Source organism: Rhamphochromis longiceps, linkage group LG17 (genome assembly GCF_057381845.1).
Source record: "Rhamphochromis longiceps isolate RC_006_pf linkage group LG17, R_longiceps_female_GT1.1, whole genome shotgun sequence".
Lineage (NCBI taxonomy): Eukaryota > Metazoa > Chordata > Actinopteri > Cichliformes > Cichlidae > Rhamphochromis > Rhamphochromis longiceps.
In genome coordinates this window covers 40,267,371-40,285,230 of record NC_140573.1, presented here as the reverse complement: position 1 = coordinate 40,285,230, position 17,860 = coordinate 40,267,371, and the positions used below count along the sequence as shown (strand labels likewise).

Here is a 17,860-nt window from a genome sequence, read left to right as displayed (position 1 = left end):
ACTAGCATGAGAGTTTGGAGCCGTCACTTTGAAAGGTATCTGCTATGTGTTTCTGATGTGTTGCGCGTTGTTTTAAGAAGGCTACAGTGATGCAGTAAATTGCGTCAGTCCTGCAAGTTTCCTGAAACTTCTCACCAGCAGCCCTGTCACCAACATATTTTAGATAAAATTACAGCTTAGATAAGATGCAGGGTTTTAGTGTGAGTAAGCTTCTTGCAAACAGTAATCATCACTTTTATGTGTCATCGTCTGAATATTCAAAAGAGTTCCACTCCCATGTTAGGAAGTGTCAGTTTTCCAGTAATGACTCACTTTAGTTCTTTTTTTGAATGCTGCATAAAATATTTCCTCACATTTTTTGCCTTGCAGAATCAACATATCGTCATCAAGCCAATATCGACGATGAGGCTGTCACCATGGAGATTCTCGACACTGCAGGCCAGGTGAGACAATTTGTCAGGTAACTTTTTTCAGTAGTTTATCGCCTATGTTGCTGTTTTTGATTACACTGGGTAGTCTCTGGGTGGTAGTGAGATCAAACATTTCATGGCATTTCTTTAGATGTTTGCACAGTTGCAGAGGCCCAGAAACAAGTTGGCAACCTCTCGGCAACTTCCGGTCACAAGGGAAAACTACTCTGGAGTGGTTCTGGAGGTTGCTGGCTGTCGTAGGGTGAAATAAGTTGCCAACAGGGTGCTAAACTAGTTATTGCCTTGCTCGCTAGCAGCCACCTGTAGTTTGTTTGGAAGACACCAGCTTGTCTTGAAACACTCCCCAACTAAGTATGAACTGGAAACACAGAAGGTACACCTCCAAAGTAAAGGTTTTGCCTTATCGCTGAAACCAACAACTTTCAAAAGATGCAACTTTTACTTTGGAGAAGTGTTTGCAACTTCAAGAAACCAGTCATGGGATACACATTTTTCTCTGAGTGTGACAGGTGTTTGGCTGGCTTTAGCAACTGATTTCAAAGACACTCAACCTCTGGAAATCACTTACCTACTGGTTGGGCGATACACATTTTTCTTAGGACAGATGTTTGCTGGGAGTCTCCAACCAGTCTCTAGGCCAGGGGTAGGCAACTCCAGGCCTCAAGTGCCGGTGATCCATGATCCATCACAGCTGATTTAAAGGGCTAAATGACTCCTCAGCATTTCTTGAAGTTCTCCAGAGGCCTGGTAATGAACTAATCATTTGATTCAGGTGTGTTAACCCAGGGTGCGATCTAAAACCTGCAGGACACCGGCACTCGAGGCCTGGAGTTGGGGACCCCTGCTCTAGGCCTTTGAGACTGTGACAAAGCCTTTATAACAAAACAAGCATTTATCCACTTTATGAATCATCTTCAGTCCTTATGCCAACTAACTGTCTGTAAAAAATAAAAAAAATAACAAGTCTTTCTGCATCATTCATTTTCACAGTTGTTTCTTTGTGCCAAAAGTAGGTGTACAGCCCACTGTCTATGTCGACTGAAAAAGTGTTTGTCAAGTGTTTTTCAACTCTGAAATGTACTTTAATTAAATATGAATGTGAATGTGACTGAAATAGATGGAAAAGACATCATTCAGTTAACTTGTCCTCTGATTATTCAGGTGTTTTGAAGAATTGTTTGGCTGGATGTGAGAGTGGATGGCACTTAAAGATGTTAATTTCCTGGAGTATAATAGAAGTATTGCCAGGTTTGACCATGAGCGAGAGCTTGCGTAAGAAGATAAATATGCTGCACTGCTGCGTAGGTGTTCTGCTGGCGGCCGATTTCCCCTGCGACACTTTAGCCAAGCCATCTCTCTCTCTTGCTGTCATTACAATGTAGTCTATTTTCAGCTGGCATTAGGATGAGGTCTGAATGTTTCCAGACACGACTTCAGTGAATGTCAGACCTCTCACGGCTATGATTGTATCAAAGCATTGTGCTAACTCTTGTAATTTATGGAGGTGGAGTCTTAAGTTCAGAAGGCGGCCAGGTTCACAAACGTCAGACTCATCTGTCCTCTGGAGGAGGAATGCAGTATTTTCAAGTCGTTTTCTGGCATCTGGTACAAGAAAATTACATAATCAAAAAACTTCCTTCCAACAAAATCATTCCTTAATGTTTAAAATGGGTTAGAAATAAATTATTATTATTATTATTTATTTAGCATATTTGGATGTGTGTGTGTGTGTGTGTGTGTGTGTGTGTGTGTGTGTGTGTGTATATATATATATATATATATATATATATATATATATATAGTAAATGTGCCTTTTTAAAATGAATATTCATTAAATATATCTAATGTTTTCAGCACCATACTGTATCAGATATATATTGTTTGTATATTATGCACATGCAAAACATTTCCCCCCCATATTCAGGTTCCTAATATTCTATTTTTGAAAAATGTGGCCACTCTTCGATAAATTGTTCAGCTTCCTCTGAGAAGCTGTGAGATCAGAGCCTTTGGGCCTCCATCTAGTCCAAGCAGGTGTTGTGTGATCGGTCATGGATGATTCTGCAGCCACATGATCAAATTAAGAGCACATGCTTGAGTGTTTGCATTACACAGATGGCTGCAGAATTCAATGTAGGGCTTAAGAGGGTGTGGCAGAGTGCAAAGATAATGTTAGGAACTAAACATGATTCTTAGATCAGAAAGGACTACACGTCTTTTTATGTTTAAACACAAAAAGAGCTAAAAATGTATATGCATATTAAAGAAGCTGACTGCAGCCTGTTCTGTTTAAATAATATTTGAGTCAAAAATATTAAATGAAAAGTTTTCTTGGTGGGAAAATTAGAGAGAAACTACATTATCAACATAAATCTACAAACAGGAAAATGCTAATATGACTTTTACAGCTTCACTGGACCCAAAGGTAAAGGCAGCACATCTGAAATTCTCCAGCTGCTCCGTCTGTTATTTTTACCTGAGATTTTCTTTGGTTGGTGTTTTATGATAATTTTACAGTAAAAAAAACAAGACAAAAACAAAAAGCTACAGTTGTTTAGCTTAATTTAGGAACTGGAAACAGGAACTGCTAACATGGATTTGTTCAGCAAAGTCTCTACAGACTTAAAGCTTCACACATAAAATAGATATGAATCATTATTACATCATCATTTTATTTAAAAACATGGGAAAATCTGTAAAACTCTAAATCAGCTTCAGCACCATGTGTCTTGTCTTCTTCTCAGGAGGACATCCAGCAGAGGGAGGGTCACATGCGTTGGGGTGACGGCTTTGTCCTTGTGTATGACATCACGGATCGGGGAAGCTTTGAGGAGGTGGGGCCGCTCCGAAGCCTCCTAGAGGAGGTGAAGAAACCGAAGAACGTTCCTCTGGTTCTGGTGGGCAACAAGTCTGACCTGGACCACGTCCGGCAAGTCGGTACAGAGGAAGGAGAGCGGCTGGCAGCCGAAATGGCGTGTGCCTTCTACGAATGCTCTGCCTGTGCCGACGAGGGCGGCGCTGTGGCCGAGGCGTTCCACGAGCTCTGCAGAGAGGTGAGACGCCGCAAAGCTGTTCAGGGAAAAGCCAGACGCCGCAGCTCCACCACTCATGTCAAACAGGCCATCAACAAGATGCTGACCAAGATCAGCAGCTAGGGAAGAGCCATGCTACCGCCTGATGACAGGAACAAAAATTGCTTTTCTCGCTCAAATGTTTTGGACCATCAGTGGACGATGACTGATTTAAGTGTGAAATGTGTTCTTCTGTTATTCTCTAATTGTTATTCGATGAAAAAAAATAAAATCCAAGTGCACTGTCTTTTCAGGCTGTAAGAGACAACGAATGACACTTGGCTTGGGAGCCATAAAAGATGATTTCTCATTAATAAAAAACTGAAATGCTTTTGGATTGAGATGACAGACATTGATGAGTCATGTCGACTAGCTAAGACAGGAGTGGGCAATCTCAGTCCACGAGGGCCGGTGTCCCTGCAGGTTTTAGATCTCACCTTGGGTCAACACACCTGAATCACATGATTAGTTCGTTACCAGGAGAACTTCAGGACATGTTGAGGAGCTAATTTAGCCATTTAAATCAGCTGTGTTGGTTCGAGGACACATCTAAAACCTGCAGGGACACCGGCCCTCGAGGACTGAGATTGCCCACCCCTGAGCTAAGATCACAAAGGATCAGGAACATGGCAAGGTTCTTAATTTTTTTCTTTTATTCTTTCATCAAACAAACTGACATATTAAACAAACCAGAGAGTATCCAGAAAATGATTCATGCACGCTCTCCTATTTAACATGCAGGGAATCCAAAACTTTGACATTGCACAGTAAGATTTAGAGTTTCCTGTTTCTATCTCATGTGCAGGGGGCTGTTGTACTATTCTGTCAGCAGCAGTCAAAGAACTTCAGGAGCAGAGGACTCCTTTTAGATAAACGTAGATCTACTGTGTTTCACTCATTTTGGTTCCAGACAGATCTACAAAGCTGTCCGTCTCTGTCTTGCAAGCAATCCTTACGATCAAGTCTACGATGTTCCTTTGACATTAGCTGTCAGGGTGTGTGCGTTTGTCCAGGACTCGTGAACTGAACATTTTTCCCCTCAAGGAACCCAAAGCACCGCAGGTTTGGAACGTCTTAAAGCTAATATGCATACAATATCTGTTGTTTTCTCTAAATCAGGGGTGTCCAACTCCAGGTCTCAAGGGCTGGTATCCTGCAGGTTTTAGCTCTCACTCTGGCTCAACACACCTGAATCAAATGATTAGTTCATTACCAGGCTTCTGGAGAACTTCAAGACATGTTGAGGAGGTCATTTAGCCATTTAAATCAGCTGTGTTGGATCAAGGACACATCTTAGGACACCGGCAGGACACCGGCCGGACACCGGCCCTCGAGGCCTGGAGTTGGACACCCCTGCTCTAAACAAAAGGAAGCACCATCACATACTTGGGATGTTCTTCACGGCGATAATGTTAATACTGTAAACTACAGCATGTTCAACAGAATATATAGCCTTAAGCACTGCTGTGTCTTAGGTGTGTACAGAACCAAGAGTCATCTATAATAGAATATACTGTAATTGTAGAAATGTGATATCTATGTGAACTTCTCTGATGAAACTAATCAGCTGTGCACTTACAATAAAAGACTGACATATCACACCAGTTTTTCCTGTTGGTCATAATTGATGCAAATGTCCTCAGTGGCTGCAGAAAATTTAAGAGAAGCACTTAAACAGTTTCAAATAATCATCACTGATTGGTACAGATGCTTCCAAGCAGATCATTAAAAGTCAGGATGCACACCATCAAATGTCACATTTACATATTAGTCTCCAAACACAAAATGCTGCTTTTATTTGTTAAAATTATGAAATATTCAAATGATGAAAGCCTGTATCAGCTGCGATCAAAGGGGATGGAGACATTGCTGATAGCTGACATTCGTATAAGTTCAAATCTAATCGTTAACATAACCATGGATTTTCAAATTAAAAGATGTGAATACGTCCAGTTCCAGTAGTTTTCCACAGTGTCTCTCTTTCACTAGAAGAAACCTTAATGATGTAACTCAGACGCTCCACCACAGCTCTTACTTTGGTGCTGTACTGCAGACTCTGGTAATGTCTCGACTTAGAGAAAAGGCTGTAAAACCGATGTTGATTAAGTCTACTGGCTCACATGAACCACAGTGGCTTTGTGTCCAACAACGATGGTTACCTCAAGTGCAATTTTTACACTTTAAAAAGAGTCAGTTTCTTCTCTTTGGCAAACCAGTTCTGGTTCACAGAACCAGATTCCAGCATCACTGCAACTGGGCAACAAAGCCTGACCCGTTTAAACTCAGTGTCTCAGCTTGGATTAGCATGCTTTTAATGCACCATCCTCATATGTATTTCTTCGTGTAGTACATGAATTTACAGGCAAGGTCCTGGCTCCTAGCTAACAGCTAGCTAGCTAGAACTAACATTATTGGCAGTTCTTGTTGGAGACAAAGTATCTGAATTTCAGGAGCAGGACCACGCCTCCAAACACACTCCTTCCGGTTCTTATCTATATATGTTCCCCCAGTTCTACAATCTGTTTGTTCTTGTTTACGTGCCCCACCCTCCCTACCCTTTTCAATTCTTTAACTTCTGTTTAGTGCATGGGGATCTGCCAGGTCCCGGAGCCGCCGCCAGTCCCCTTTCAGGCCTTCCCCAAACCGCAGCTCAATTCATGTCCAAGCCGTTCACCTTTATCTACTAAAATGCTGTCAAACCTAAAATGAGGACGTGGGCCAAGTGAGTGAACTAGCTATATACACCTTCAACAGGCTGTACATTGTTTGGTGTACACTTCCATTGTTGTATGTAGCCAAGATGGCAGTCGCTGAGTAATAAGGTGTTTCATGGGTAACATTTTAACCTTTTCTGTTTTTTGCACACCATCTGATACTTGCAAATTATCCATAGTAATGCTTAATTTTACCCACCACACATGCAATCTAAGCATCAGGTATAAAATTTGAGAACTGCCGCTTTTGCTGTAAACCTCTGGCTTACCAGTCAAATAGCAGTTTTCATTCATTTCTTTTCAGGTTTGACATTTTGGATATAAAATATAATTTCTTTTTGTACTATTAGACATTTACTGTAATAATTTTAATTTATCTTATTAGACTTGGGTGGAACGTTGCCATGCATTAAATCTTGATTAGTGTGTTTGTGACCTCCATGTATAGACTGATGAACAGTGATTTTGTGTCACCCTCACTGCAAATGCTGCCTAGATTAGTACACTAGGGTTCTTGTAGCGCTTTGTTTCAGCAGTTATAAAACATTTGTTATACCTGCTCTTGTTTTCCTGCAGTTCTAGATTAAGAAGGACCACGTCGAAAAGCTTTTCTTCCATATGCGATATAGCAGCCAAGAAGCTCAAAGTCAACACATCTTTGACATTCTCCTGTGTTAAAAAAGGAAACTTCTCACTGAGCACACCCTGTTACTTCAGACAGACTGTAAATGAAGCAGAAAGGAGTGGCTCAGCGATCTGGCAGATAATTACTACAGTGGGAAATCTCATAATAACCCAGGAAAGGAGCCACAGGGTTCCTTCTTATCCTGACCAGCAGGAGAAAAGAGCATTTTATGGTTTTGCCATCCCTGCTGTTTACATTATGAGCCATATTTAGTTACTTTTAATTTAGTGATTAAAGGTGATACTTCACTGTGAACTGGGACAGTGCATTAATAGGACTGAAGTCCACAGTTAAGCACAGGAATGTGAGTATTCAGTGCTGATTTGGAGTTGCTATTAAACCCACAGTGATAATAGCAATGATCTAATGCAGTGGTTCAAACCTTTGCTGGCATGCCCCACTTCACCACCCTGTGATCTAAGATGAACAGTAGTGAAATCAGCACCACAGCATCATCAACCTCTGTTTTAATCATCTCCCCTTAAAAAATTAAATTCACTCTACGTAGTTCCACTTTATATTTCTCTCCTGTTCACCCACAATTCACCTCACCACCGCCCCACAGTTTAAGAACCAATGTAACTAAACAGCAACAAGGCTGAAGCATTGGACTTCAAGATGCTAAAATCCATCCTAAAGCCGAAGGGAATCATTAATGATGATTCTTCAAACCGCCTCCTTGTGTTAAAATACAGATAAGTGAAGATTCAGCAGAGCTGGTCAGAAAACACAGCAAAAGGAAGGGGAGATGACTGCTGAACTTGTGTGCCTTCTCCTTATGCCGTTACGCTGCAGTGCTGCGGAAGTTGGTCGGGTTGTGAACTGTTGGTACTCCCACACGGATCACGCTGACACCACAGTATTCTGCTTCTGGATGGATGAACGTGCAGACAGCTGAGTGTTTAAATATGATTGAGGTCAAGGTTTTATGTCATGTAGGGGGGAAAGTCATGCACCTGCTCAGTTACCAGTTTACAGTATACGAGGAAACTGAGCATTTTTCATTACAGGATAACTTTTTTTTTTTTAATCCATCACAATACATTATTTATAATGTTTTTAAATTTCAAAACCACCACGTTACTTTAAGCTTCTTGTCACAACAGAAGCGCATTTGAGAATTTAGCTAATTAATCTGTAGGGCATTAATCCCAAAACTGTTTGCAAGTCGCTCTAACATTATGTAATCACACTCACATTTCTATGGAAGCTCTCCAGCAGTGCACGGTGCCATGAACAGTCCGGCTCAGGCTCTGCCAGCTTCAGTGTGCAGCTAACTGGCCCCGATGGCAGCAGAATATCCCAAGAACACAATCCCCACATCCACAAAACCTCATAAAACACAGTTAATAATGGTGATATGAATACAGCTAACAGGCAGTGATTAGACCGGAGACATTAATGGAGCTACCACGAGCTTGTTGAAACAATTATGAAGCTTTTTAAAATCTCACTTTAATCAGATTTGATTGGTGTCTCAATATACAGTTTCATGTCCTACTGAGCAGAGGAGCAAAAAATAAAAGCTGTTGAAAATACTCATTTCAAAATTGAGACACTTCTGTGCGAAGGGACTATAATAGTACTCATTAGAAAAACATACAGAATTTAACTTCCAGGCACTTAAGCCAAAAAGCAAAAAGGAGGAGATCACGTTTAATCGGTTATAACACGGGGTCAGAAATATATGTTCTGACATGTGTGGTATCCACAGAAACCTCTGAATCTCAGCTAAAATCTCATATAAACACTTTCTACAACCACCAAACAAAACGAAAACAAGCCATGATTAAACGAGCAGTTAAGTAAATGTGCACACGTCTGCTAAACAAACAAAACCGAGCCAGAAATCCTTCAAACTTCACGTAACCGGCTATAGAAAGGCTGGTTATCTTCCAGAGCTAGTACTGACTCCAAACACCAAGTTTCACCACGATCAGCCCAAAATTCACTGAATGAGCCACAAAAGAAGACCACACAAACACAAATGCGCTAAAACAGAAATTGGCTTCCGATTTCGTTATTTTCATCGGTAGCCGTTAGCCACGTGATTATCAGCAGTTACCTGCCCAGCTGCATCAGAGCCGTTTTCCATCAACAAGCTCCATTTTAGACCCACCTGCAGACACCTGGACAGACGCCACATGAAGTAAATTTGTGCCCAGCTGAGATTTGACCTCAAAACTTCTGATTGGTTGAAGTGACCCGAAGTGTCACCGTTACTGTGATCCTATTGGCTCAGGTGGTGTCAATCATGCAAATTGACCAAAAGAAACCAAAGTTACAGCCTCTCAGAGCTTAAAGGGCCAGAGGACGGCAGAAAAGGGCCATTGCCATGTAAATGTGTGGTTAATTCTTCACAAATATATATTTTTAAAAAAAGCATTTTTAGGTACGGAAGAGGATTAGGGCCACTGGAAAAAAAAGTCAGAATTGTTTTGTTTTTTTCCAGTGGCCCTAATCCTCTTCCGTATTTAGGCCTGTTAATAAAATTAAATAATTTCTGCTCTTTAATACCTAAAAAATTAAACTGGCATGGTGTCCATTGTGTGCCAGAGTTGGACATTTTTTGTTCAACGTCTGGATATTCATGTATTTACGGTGCAGTAATTTTTCACTGTTTCACGTTAGAAACATAAATCTTTGCACAGATGATGTTTATATGTTGGTTACTTAATTTCTGCAATGAAATGTGAACTGAGGCATATTTTTAAAAGAGTTATATGCTAAAAAAAAAAAAAAAGTAAATTAAAAAATTAGGTGAGGATCAAATCTACTAACTTTTTCTGTGTTCCAGTCTCAGTACCTTTGACACAGTAATATTTGCTGCAATAATTACACCTCTGATGAAAGTTCACAAGAGTCAGCTTTATTTTGATACCAAGATTGTAAGCACAGAGTTTGTAATTGCAGAGAAATAATGAATTAATTTTGGGCATTTCATTTTTGAGCAGGAAGCTCAGAAACCACTTTGGGGCTTAAGAGGTTAAAAGTTAAGGTAGACCATTGGAAACAGTCCACTGGAGGTAAACATATTCCAATAAAAACACTTACAGACTGATTTTTACCTCTTTACAGTTTTACAAAGCTAGACAAGGTTTAACAGTGACTCTACACACTTATTACATATTTAGTTTTTTTTCACTTTAGTTGTCTTTATTGCTTTATTGTCTTTATTGTCTTACTGATCACTAATTTCCCATTGCCATAGCCAGACACTTGCTCAGTCAGTGGACAACAAAGCAGCAATGGTTCAAAGACTGATCTTTAGCAGCAGATGCTGAATAAATGTTTTTTTTAATCATACAGATGGAAGAATTATTATACAGAAAGTAGTACTGATGCGACACACAAGGGAAAATTATACATTTCCAATACTAATTGCATTCAGCAAAACCTCTTGGAAAGCACGCTAATCTTGCTGCTCATATCTCTGGAGCAAAAATAACTCTCATATCCTTCGATGCTGATATCCCCATACATCCTGTTTAGATATGCAATCATGGGGAAAATGAGCTCTGCAGTGATTCAGCACACGCTTATAAAACAAAATAGATGTACAGCATTACCGAGACACAACAGATTATAATTTATTATATGAATCAATTACAAATCAGTAGACGTGAGTTCGGACGTTCAGATGTTATTTTTATGTTTGGTAGCAGACGTGCTGCCCTGACCTCGGTGATTAAATTTTCCTTCACAAAGTGGAGAGAGAAGAAAAAAACAGGATAGTTTCATAGTGGAGGAAATGAAAGGCGTGCAGAGAGGGGTAATGTTCCCTCTGTAAACAAATCGACTCTTCAAAGCTCTTCTTTTCTCTTCACTTTGTTCTCTTGGAAATACCCCGTGATTCCTCTGAGAACGGGTTGGTGACACGCTGTTTAATTTAAACTTTAAAGAGTTTGTTTCCAAAAATGATAAAAAAAGAAAAACGTCATCAACTCAGATGTTTTTCAAATGTCGTACGGAGTCGTAAGCGTGAAACAAAACTGTTTTTTTCTAATACAGCCATGTGAAACGTCAAAGGTTTTAGTGATTTTAACAGGTGTTAATATAATTTTAGATGAACAAGGACATGTGACATATTACACTGTGCCATTTAATTTAACAGAAATAAAAGCATAATCCAGAAGTGGACTGCTTTCATAGAGATCTAGAGAGTAAGTAACACCCAAGCGCTGCTGATCAAATCTATTCGCTGAAGTGATCATCAGCAAGCGTGAGCGGCTCTATGAAAGCAGACATTTTTGGCAGTTTGCTTGAGCATTCAGCTGTCTGTTAACACAATCCAAAGGAGGAAAACACTGATCTTAGAGAGGCATTTATTGCTGTTCATCTATCTGAGATGGGTTAAAAGGCCATTTCCAAACAATATGCAGTGCATGGTTCTACAGTGAGAAAGCTCATACACAAGTGGAAAACATTCAAGACAGTTGCCAACCTTCCCAGGAGTGGACGTCCCCAAGGTCCGATCAAACAGTGCTCAGAGGAGCTGCAAAAAAACTTTAAGAGCTGCATCTCAGACTCTACGAGCCTCTGTTACTTTGTTATAAATTAAAGTTCATGACAGTACAGTTAGAAAAAGACTAAATGTGTAAGGCTTGTTTGAAAGAGTTATGAGCAAAGAACCTCTTCTCTCCAAAAAGAACACAGCAGCAGACGTTAGCTTTGCAAAGTTGGATTTGCACAACAGCAAGATTTCTGGAACAGCCAAGACCAAAGTGAAGATATTTGGACGGACATGATGCACAGAGCATGAATACCAAAGCTCAGCAGCAAATCTGAAAAAACAGAGTACCAAAGTGTTGCAATAGCCCAGTCAAACCTGATGAAATGTTGTAGTGAAACCTTAAAAGAACTGTGGATAAATTAATGCCCAGTTTCAAGTTTTATGGTCATATACAGATAAACAGTGTAACCACTTCTTTGGCTCGTGCTCCTCAGCTTTGCATGAGCATGTAGAAAGTGTGCCGTTATATTTAAGAAGAAATTAACAAGAAAATTGTGGTAATAATAATAAAATATAATAAAAACAAAATACTACAGTATTAAATTTAGAGAATTTGAGACAATTGTTGGTATTTACAGTTTGTGCAAAAACTTGTGCAATGAGCATTTAAGAAATATTTGTTGAAGTGACCGTGTGTAGAGTCCTGTAATTGTCGTGAGTGTGTAATGGTGTGTACAGAATGTCAGCAGTTCTACAGCCTGGTGGCTTGTGGGTAGAAACTATTCCTGTGTCTGCTAGTGCAGGTCTGAATGCTCCTGAACCACCTGCTGGACAACAGGAGTGTGAAAAGTGAACTTCAATGACTTTGTAAAGAGGAATTGGCCAAAATTCCTCCACAATTATGTGAGACACTGAAAGTCATACACATAACCATCACCAGCTATTATTAAATAAATAATGACACAGTGTTAAAAGTCACTGCTGTTCACCTGAGGATGTATTCAAGCACCAGGTTATTATTTTTATTGTGTCTTGATACATACAAAGAGAATGTACTTTCTTTTTCATGTGACTGTATAATGAATACAATGACAATCTTCAAATGTGTAAAGCTTTTACATGAGGGTTGAAAATGACCTTTGATGGAGGTCGAACACTTAATTTTCAATAGAAATATCAACATATCTCAGCGATTTAAGGCAACTTTATGAACTTGATTGATGATTGAACACATATTTACAAATTAAAAGAAAAATATGAACTTTTGATCCCTATAATGAGGGGGTTGAGTGTTGTGGACGCGTCTCTCCAGTAACACCATCAAAACTTTAAATGAGGAAACATCTTTTAGTAGAATGGTGCACCATGAGTTTCTTTGAAAGGGTCATGAGTTAGAGATGAAACTCGTGAAACTGCAGGAGGCTTTACTAACACTTTACAAAACCCACCTCTAAGTCAGTTTAATGACCTTTGAAGTGACAGAAACACATCTGTGTGCTTCTGAATAGCAACCACTTAACCTCTCCCGCTTTCCACAAACCACCACCACCCTAACTGCTCATTTTTCTTTACTGAAATATGTCTTAGCTGTAAAAACAGGGAGCACGTCACACAAAGGAAATAAAATTCCAGCTCAAGAAGTGCCTAAAAATGGTCTTGCACTGATAGTTTGTTCAGTTTTTTGTCCATATCTATACACGCGCCGGACACAGGGTTCAAAATTTCTCCCGATGATTTGGTCTTTTGGTGTTTTTCATGTGTCAGTTTCTTGTTGTGAAAGTGATATAAAGGATGTATAGCCCAGTGACAGGAACACTCCTTCCTACTGTAGAATCACAGAAACGTCAGCAGAGATACAACAAAGTCTGGAGACAAGAGTAGAAGACTTCCATCTTTCTGTGCTTTATGAAGCATTGCAGTTGCCATGACAACCAAGGCCTTTCCTTGTTTTAAAGGGATTCACTATGGTGACCGAGGCATTGTTGTACTGTGGGCAGGTCTGAGAGGATACAGCAGGGTTTCTCACATGTACACTCGCTCAAGTGTCCAAATACAGGACACGTCGGCGCATGGGTGCACATCCACCTACACATATGTGTTCAAACAGGGGTTAAATGATGTCCAACTGTAACAGGTTAGACAACTGAATAAAACAGAGTGATGGTTAAATATAGATTTGAAATCAATGCCCTCTTTCCTGCAGGCTTCCTAGTTACACACTTTGACTTGTAGCTTTCACGAGAAAACATGACAGTCATCAGAGACAAATAAAACATTTCCCAGCATTGGACACACCATTTTGGACACAGCATTTGTGTTCAGCCTTAACATAGTCAAATATGTAATTTGACTATTGTGATAGATTAGTTTTATCATGATATAAAACAGGGATTGCGAGTCGTTTTGGACACTGACAAGTATTTAACTCAACCCACTGCAGAAGTGACAAAACTGCAGTTCCTCAGTTTGCCACTTGAGGCTACTTCCAAAAGTGAGTCATTCCTTAGTCTCCTTTTAAAATGCCCAACTTTAGGGAGGAAACTGAGGGTTAAAGTGGTGCATTGCAATTTCACCATCTTTTTCTGTTGGAGCTTTTTGAAACATTTCTTACGGATCCACTTTTAAGATGATGTAGCTGCAGGACACACCTCCGCTGACTCTCAGAACAAACTTTAAAATACGTAACAGTTTTACCAAATTGTGTTGAAGTTAAATAGTGTATGGCATGCTTTTTCATGAATACTGCTGTCATGTTTTGTGCAGGAAGAAAAGGTCATAACTGGATTTTGTAAGCACAGAGGGAAAAAACAATCCATCCATTCTCTTATGATACAGTCTATGCAGAGAGCATAAACTCAAACAAATGTTTGAGCGAAACTTGTTCTGAAAACTGTGATGCTACATTCTCACAGTTTCATACAGGACCTGTTTATGTATGATCCTCTAGCAGCAGCTTTTTGCACCACTGCAGTGCTTGCGTGTGTGTTCAAACAACATTGATGCAAAATGTAATAATTATTTGTGCAGTTTTCACGTGTTGATGTTCCATTTGTTGCTAAGCAACACCTTCTTGCCTCTTTCCTCCTCACATTTACCTGGACAAGTCCCATTCTGATGCTGCTGGATTGAAGCTGTTCATGCTTTGAAGCATCCTGTGTAATACCGGACTGATGTGCTGGCAAGTATATTTTTAAAAACTGAGAACGATGACAGTACCCACTTTACACAGTTTTCTTTTTCATATTATTCCTTTAAAAATGTATACCAGGGGGCGCTTTAATGTTTCTTTATTGTACTGTGTCATGACTTAGACAGATCCCAACTGCACCACACATCTATTGTAACAGCGCCCTAAACTCAATAAGATGTAATGCTGGCATGTTAGGGAAAATAAGTGAAGTTGAAAATACTTTGGTCTGTTATCTTGCAGGTAAATCACTCCCAGTTTCCATCCTTAAGAGACAGACTGGTGCCACTATTGTCTGAGACAGCACTGACTTGTTTTCCAGGAGATGCAAATGAAGATGTGTGAAGGTGCTTTCCCTGAAACATGATGAAGGCTTAAATATCCTTAAACAGTTAGGAGGGGTGGACTGGGTATAGCTGAATGGACAATGCCCCCTACTGGCCTACTGGTTTAATCAATTTACTGTGGAAATGTGTAAAGACCCTTTGATTCCTGCCCCAAACAGCATTTGGAGGTAAGAGGTGAAGAGTAATTTAGTTACATCTATTTTTCATCGATATTTGCACACTACAGTGTGGTGGGAATGGATTTCTTTGCAGCCAGTGGAGGCTGCAGGCAGGCAGGCAGGGACCTGCGGCTGATAAAAGATTGGACATTCCACCTTAAGAATGCAAGAAATTACACTGGCAGCAGATTACCATCAGGCTGCCAGTGGTCTGGTATGCAACTGTGGTTCGTGAAACAACTGAGAGCTGCAGAACAAAGAGTGAGAGCAGGCACCGGGTGCTGTGAGAGGTCAGAGGTTCATCGTAGGGAAGAAAGTTTAACACCTTTGTGAAGATAACATAAATCAGCATGTGGGATGAATTCTTGGGGAAGAATTAGGTTGCAGTCTCTGCCTCTTTAAATCAGTTGATGTTAAATGCAGCCGGGATGATCTGCAGAACACAAGCCTGCCATCTCTTTGATTTCATACTAAATAACTCGAGGAGCTTCAAATCCCAAGAAAACAGACAGGTAAAAGAGTTTGTTAACCCACTGTGTTTCGAGTTTAAAATGCTTTATATTAACTGGGACGTGTTTCATGAGTGTTACATGTCACCTGGATGTACCAGAGTGGGAACTTTGAATTAGAACGAGTTAGAAAAGGAAATTTTTACTGTTTTTAACTTGTACTGTGTCTTTTACCTGTATTGCTATGTATCGCTTTTATTATTATTTTTTTTTATCTTTTTAGTTTTAAATAGTTGTACAGCACTTTGTTTGAAAGCGCTTTACAAATAAAGTTATTATTATTATTATTATTAGTTATTATTCGTTTGTTTTAAAGGTACAGTAAGTAATTTTTAGGTAATTTAATAGGAAAAGGGGAATGTTGTACCCATAAAAATACATTAATAGTGTGCAATTGCATCTTCCAACACACTGATGTATTCAGAGAAACTATTTTTAATCCATTAAAAATACACAAGCGGGCTCCGATTTGTAGAAGCTAATATGCTGCCATCTTACTGTGGCTGAGACAAACATCATCATCTCAGCCACAATAATCGTGTTATTGTATCTGGCTACCTCCATATTAGCGTTTCGGCTTCTGTCATATAAACAGTAAATCATTCACTTTGTATTTGTTGTAACTATCTTCTCTATTGGGTTGCAAGATTGTGGTGTTCTTACTGACACATTGTTTATATTGCAGTGAAGTATGTGAACAGTATAGGTAGTGGGTTTCTTTCTTAAAGTTATGGAACAGTCAAGCTGCTATACACATACCCCACCAATATTACTATACTGTGTAAGTAATTTTAAATAATTAGATATTTGATTATCTTTTTGACAAACAAATATTGTAGTTGGAGGTAAAGTCAGTCTCTTTCTTGTCCATGATGTTGTGTCATGTTGTAAATTTTATAAATTCAGTACCAATGAGTATTTTTACTATAAAAAAAGGAGATAAAACGATGAGTGTGTAATGTGAATGGGGTCACTCACAGTGATTGATGAACACATAGTATTCCCTTTAGGTTAAAAGCTCAAAGGTTCTCTTTTTTGTTTTTATAACCTACAATAGAAAAACAGTAGTGACTAGGCGATGTACACAGAGCTGCTCAAGAGCCACATAATGCTTTCAGCATACGGTGGAAATGAACCGCAATAGAAACACAACTCTAACTGAAAGCCAGTGCTGATCAGTGTCTGCTTGATGTGGAAACATGTGCATCATTTAATCAGTGGTGTTGGTAACGGTGTCATAAATATTTGTTCGTACTTTTTAGTTTACGGGCAACAGGGCTCATCACTTCATCATGACTAGATGCACGGAAAAAAAATATCCTCATGAACTTTCTTTGTATTTGTTAACCTAACCATCGCAGCTTTTATTTGGACCTGCATACTTTAAGTAACACTACCAACTACATCGGTACAAGAAGAAGTGTTCAAAATTTGTTCTAAGTTCAGACATTTTACACGCCTACATCTGTTTACACTTTATTCTAGTGCGCCAAAGTGATTAAAAAGGGGGGGAAAGAAATACTGTAGTTTGAATTTAAGGTTGGCCACAAAAATACGATCGTCTCAGTTCAGTTCTTCTCGAGTACTTTACTCCTTAAAGCTGGGCTTTCGAGTCTGGCAGTCACATTCGGTCGTAAAGTAGTAATACCTGAATGATGATTGTGCTGTTTGAGAATTTATAACACGTTCGTGTGTGCTCAGTGACATATTCACAGCTGAGTGTGTTTAATATCATCTCTTAACACAATTAATTTCTGGACCTGACGTGAAGTGGGCAGCAGATGAAAAGAAGCACTGGATGCCGGCAGGTTTCTTTCTCCTTGGCCTTGTGTTGCCAGACAGCTTTTAACACCCTGAGCATCATGCCAAGAGAAATATAAAAAGGGTAATAATCCAAGATGAAAGGATTTTGGGATTATCGCTACATATTCTGAAAGTTGCGTTTTTCAAACAGGGCTTTTAAAAGTACAGTAATAGCCAAACGTTCTGTTTCAATGACCATAAATGGAGAAAAAAAACCTTCAAATCTGATCAAGTGGAGCTCAGCAGATGACTGATAGAGACTGGAATGCACGGCAACAGGTATAATAAAAGTTTTTACTTTATTAACAGAAATCTTTCGTTCAGACAAAAGAACAAAAGTACAGAAATAATGTTAATACTAATAAATTACATCACACTTCTCACAAATAAGCAGCCAGACATCGAGATCACATAACGCCTAAATTTATACACCTGAGGCACACAAGAGGGGTTGGTTTTCATGCCACATTTACACCAATATACACAACATTAATACACTTAC

The 17,860-nt window shown here is 39.4% G+C and overlaps 1 protein-coding gene across 2 annotated transcripts in view; it reads left to right on the top strand.

The window, feature by feature from the left end:
- Positions 1 to 5,101, top strand: part of rerg (RAS-like, estrogen-regulated, growth inhibitor) — a 51,384-nt gene extending 46,283 nt beyond the window's left edge. For both annotated transcript variants that reach the window (XM_085387404.1, XM_085387405.1), the window contains exons 4-5: positions 370 to 443; positions 3,176 to 5,101. In XM_085387404.1, coding sequence (XP_085243530.1) covers positions 370 to 443; positions 3,176 to 3,586 — 485 coding nt within the window. In that variant the 3' untranslated portion in view covers positions 3,587 to 5,101. The remainder of the gene's footprint in view (positions 1 to 369; positions 444 to 3,175) is intronic.
- Positions 5,102 to 17,860: the final 12,759 nt, after the last annotated feature.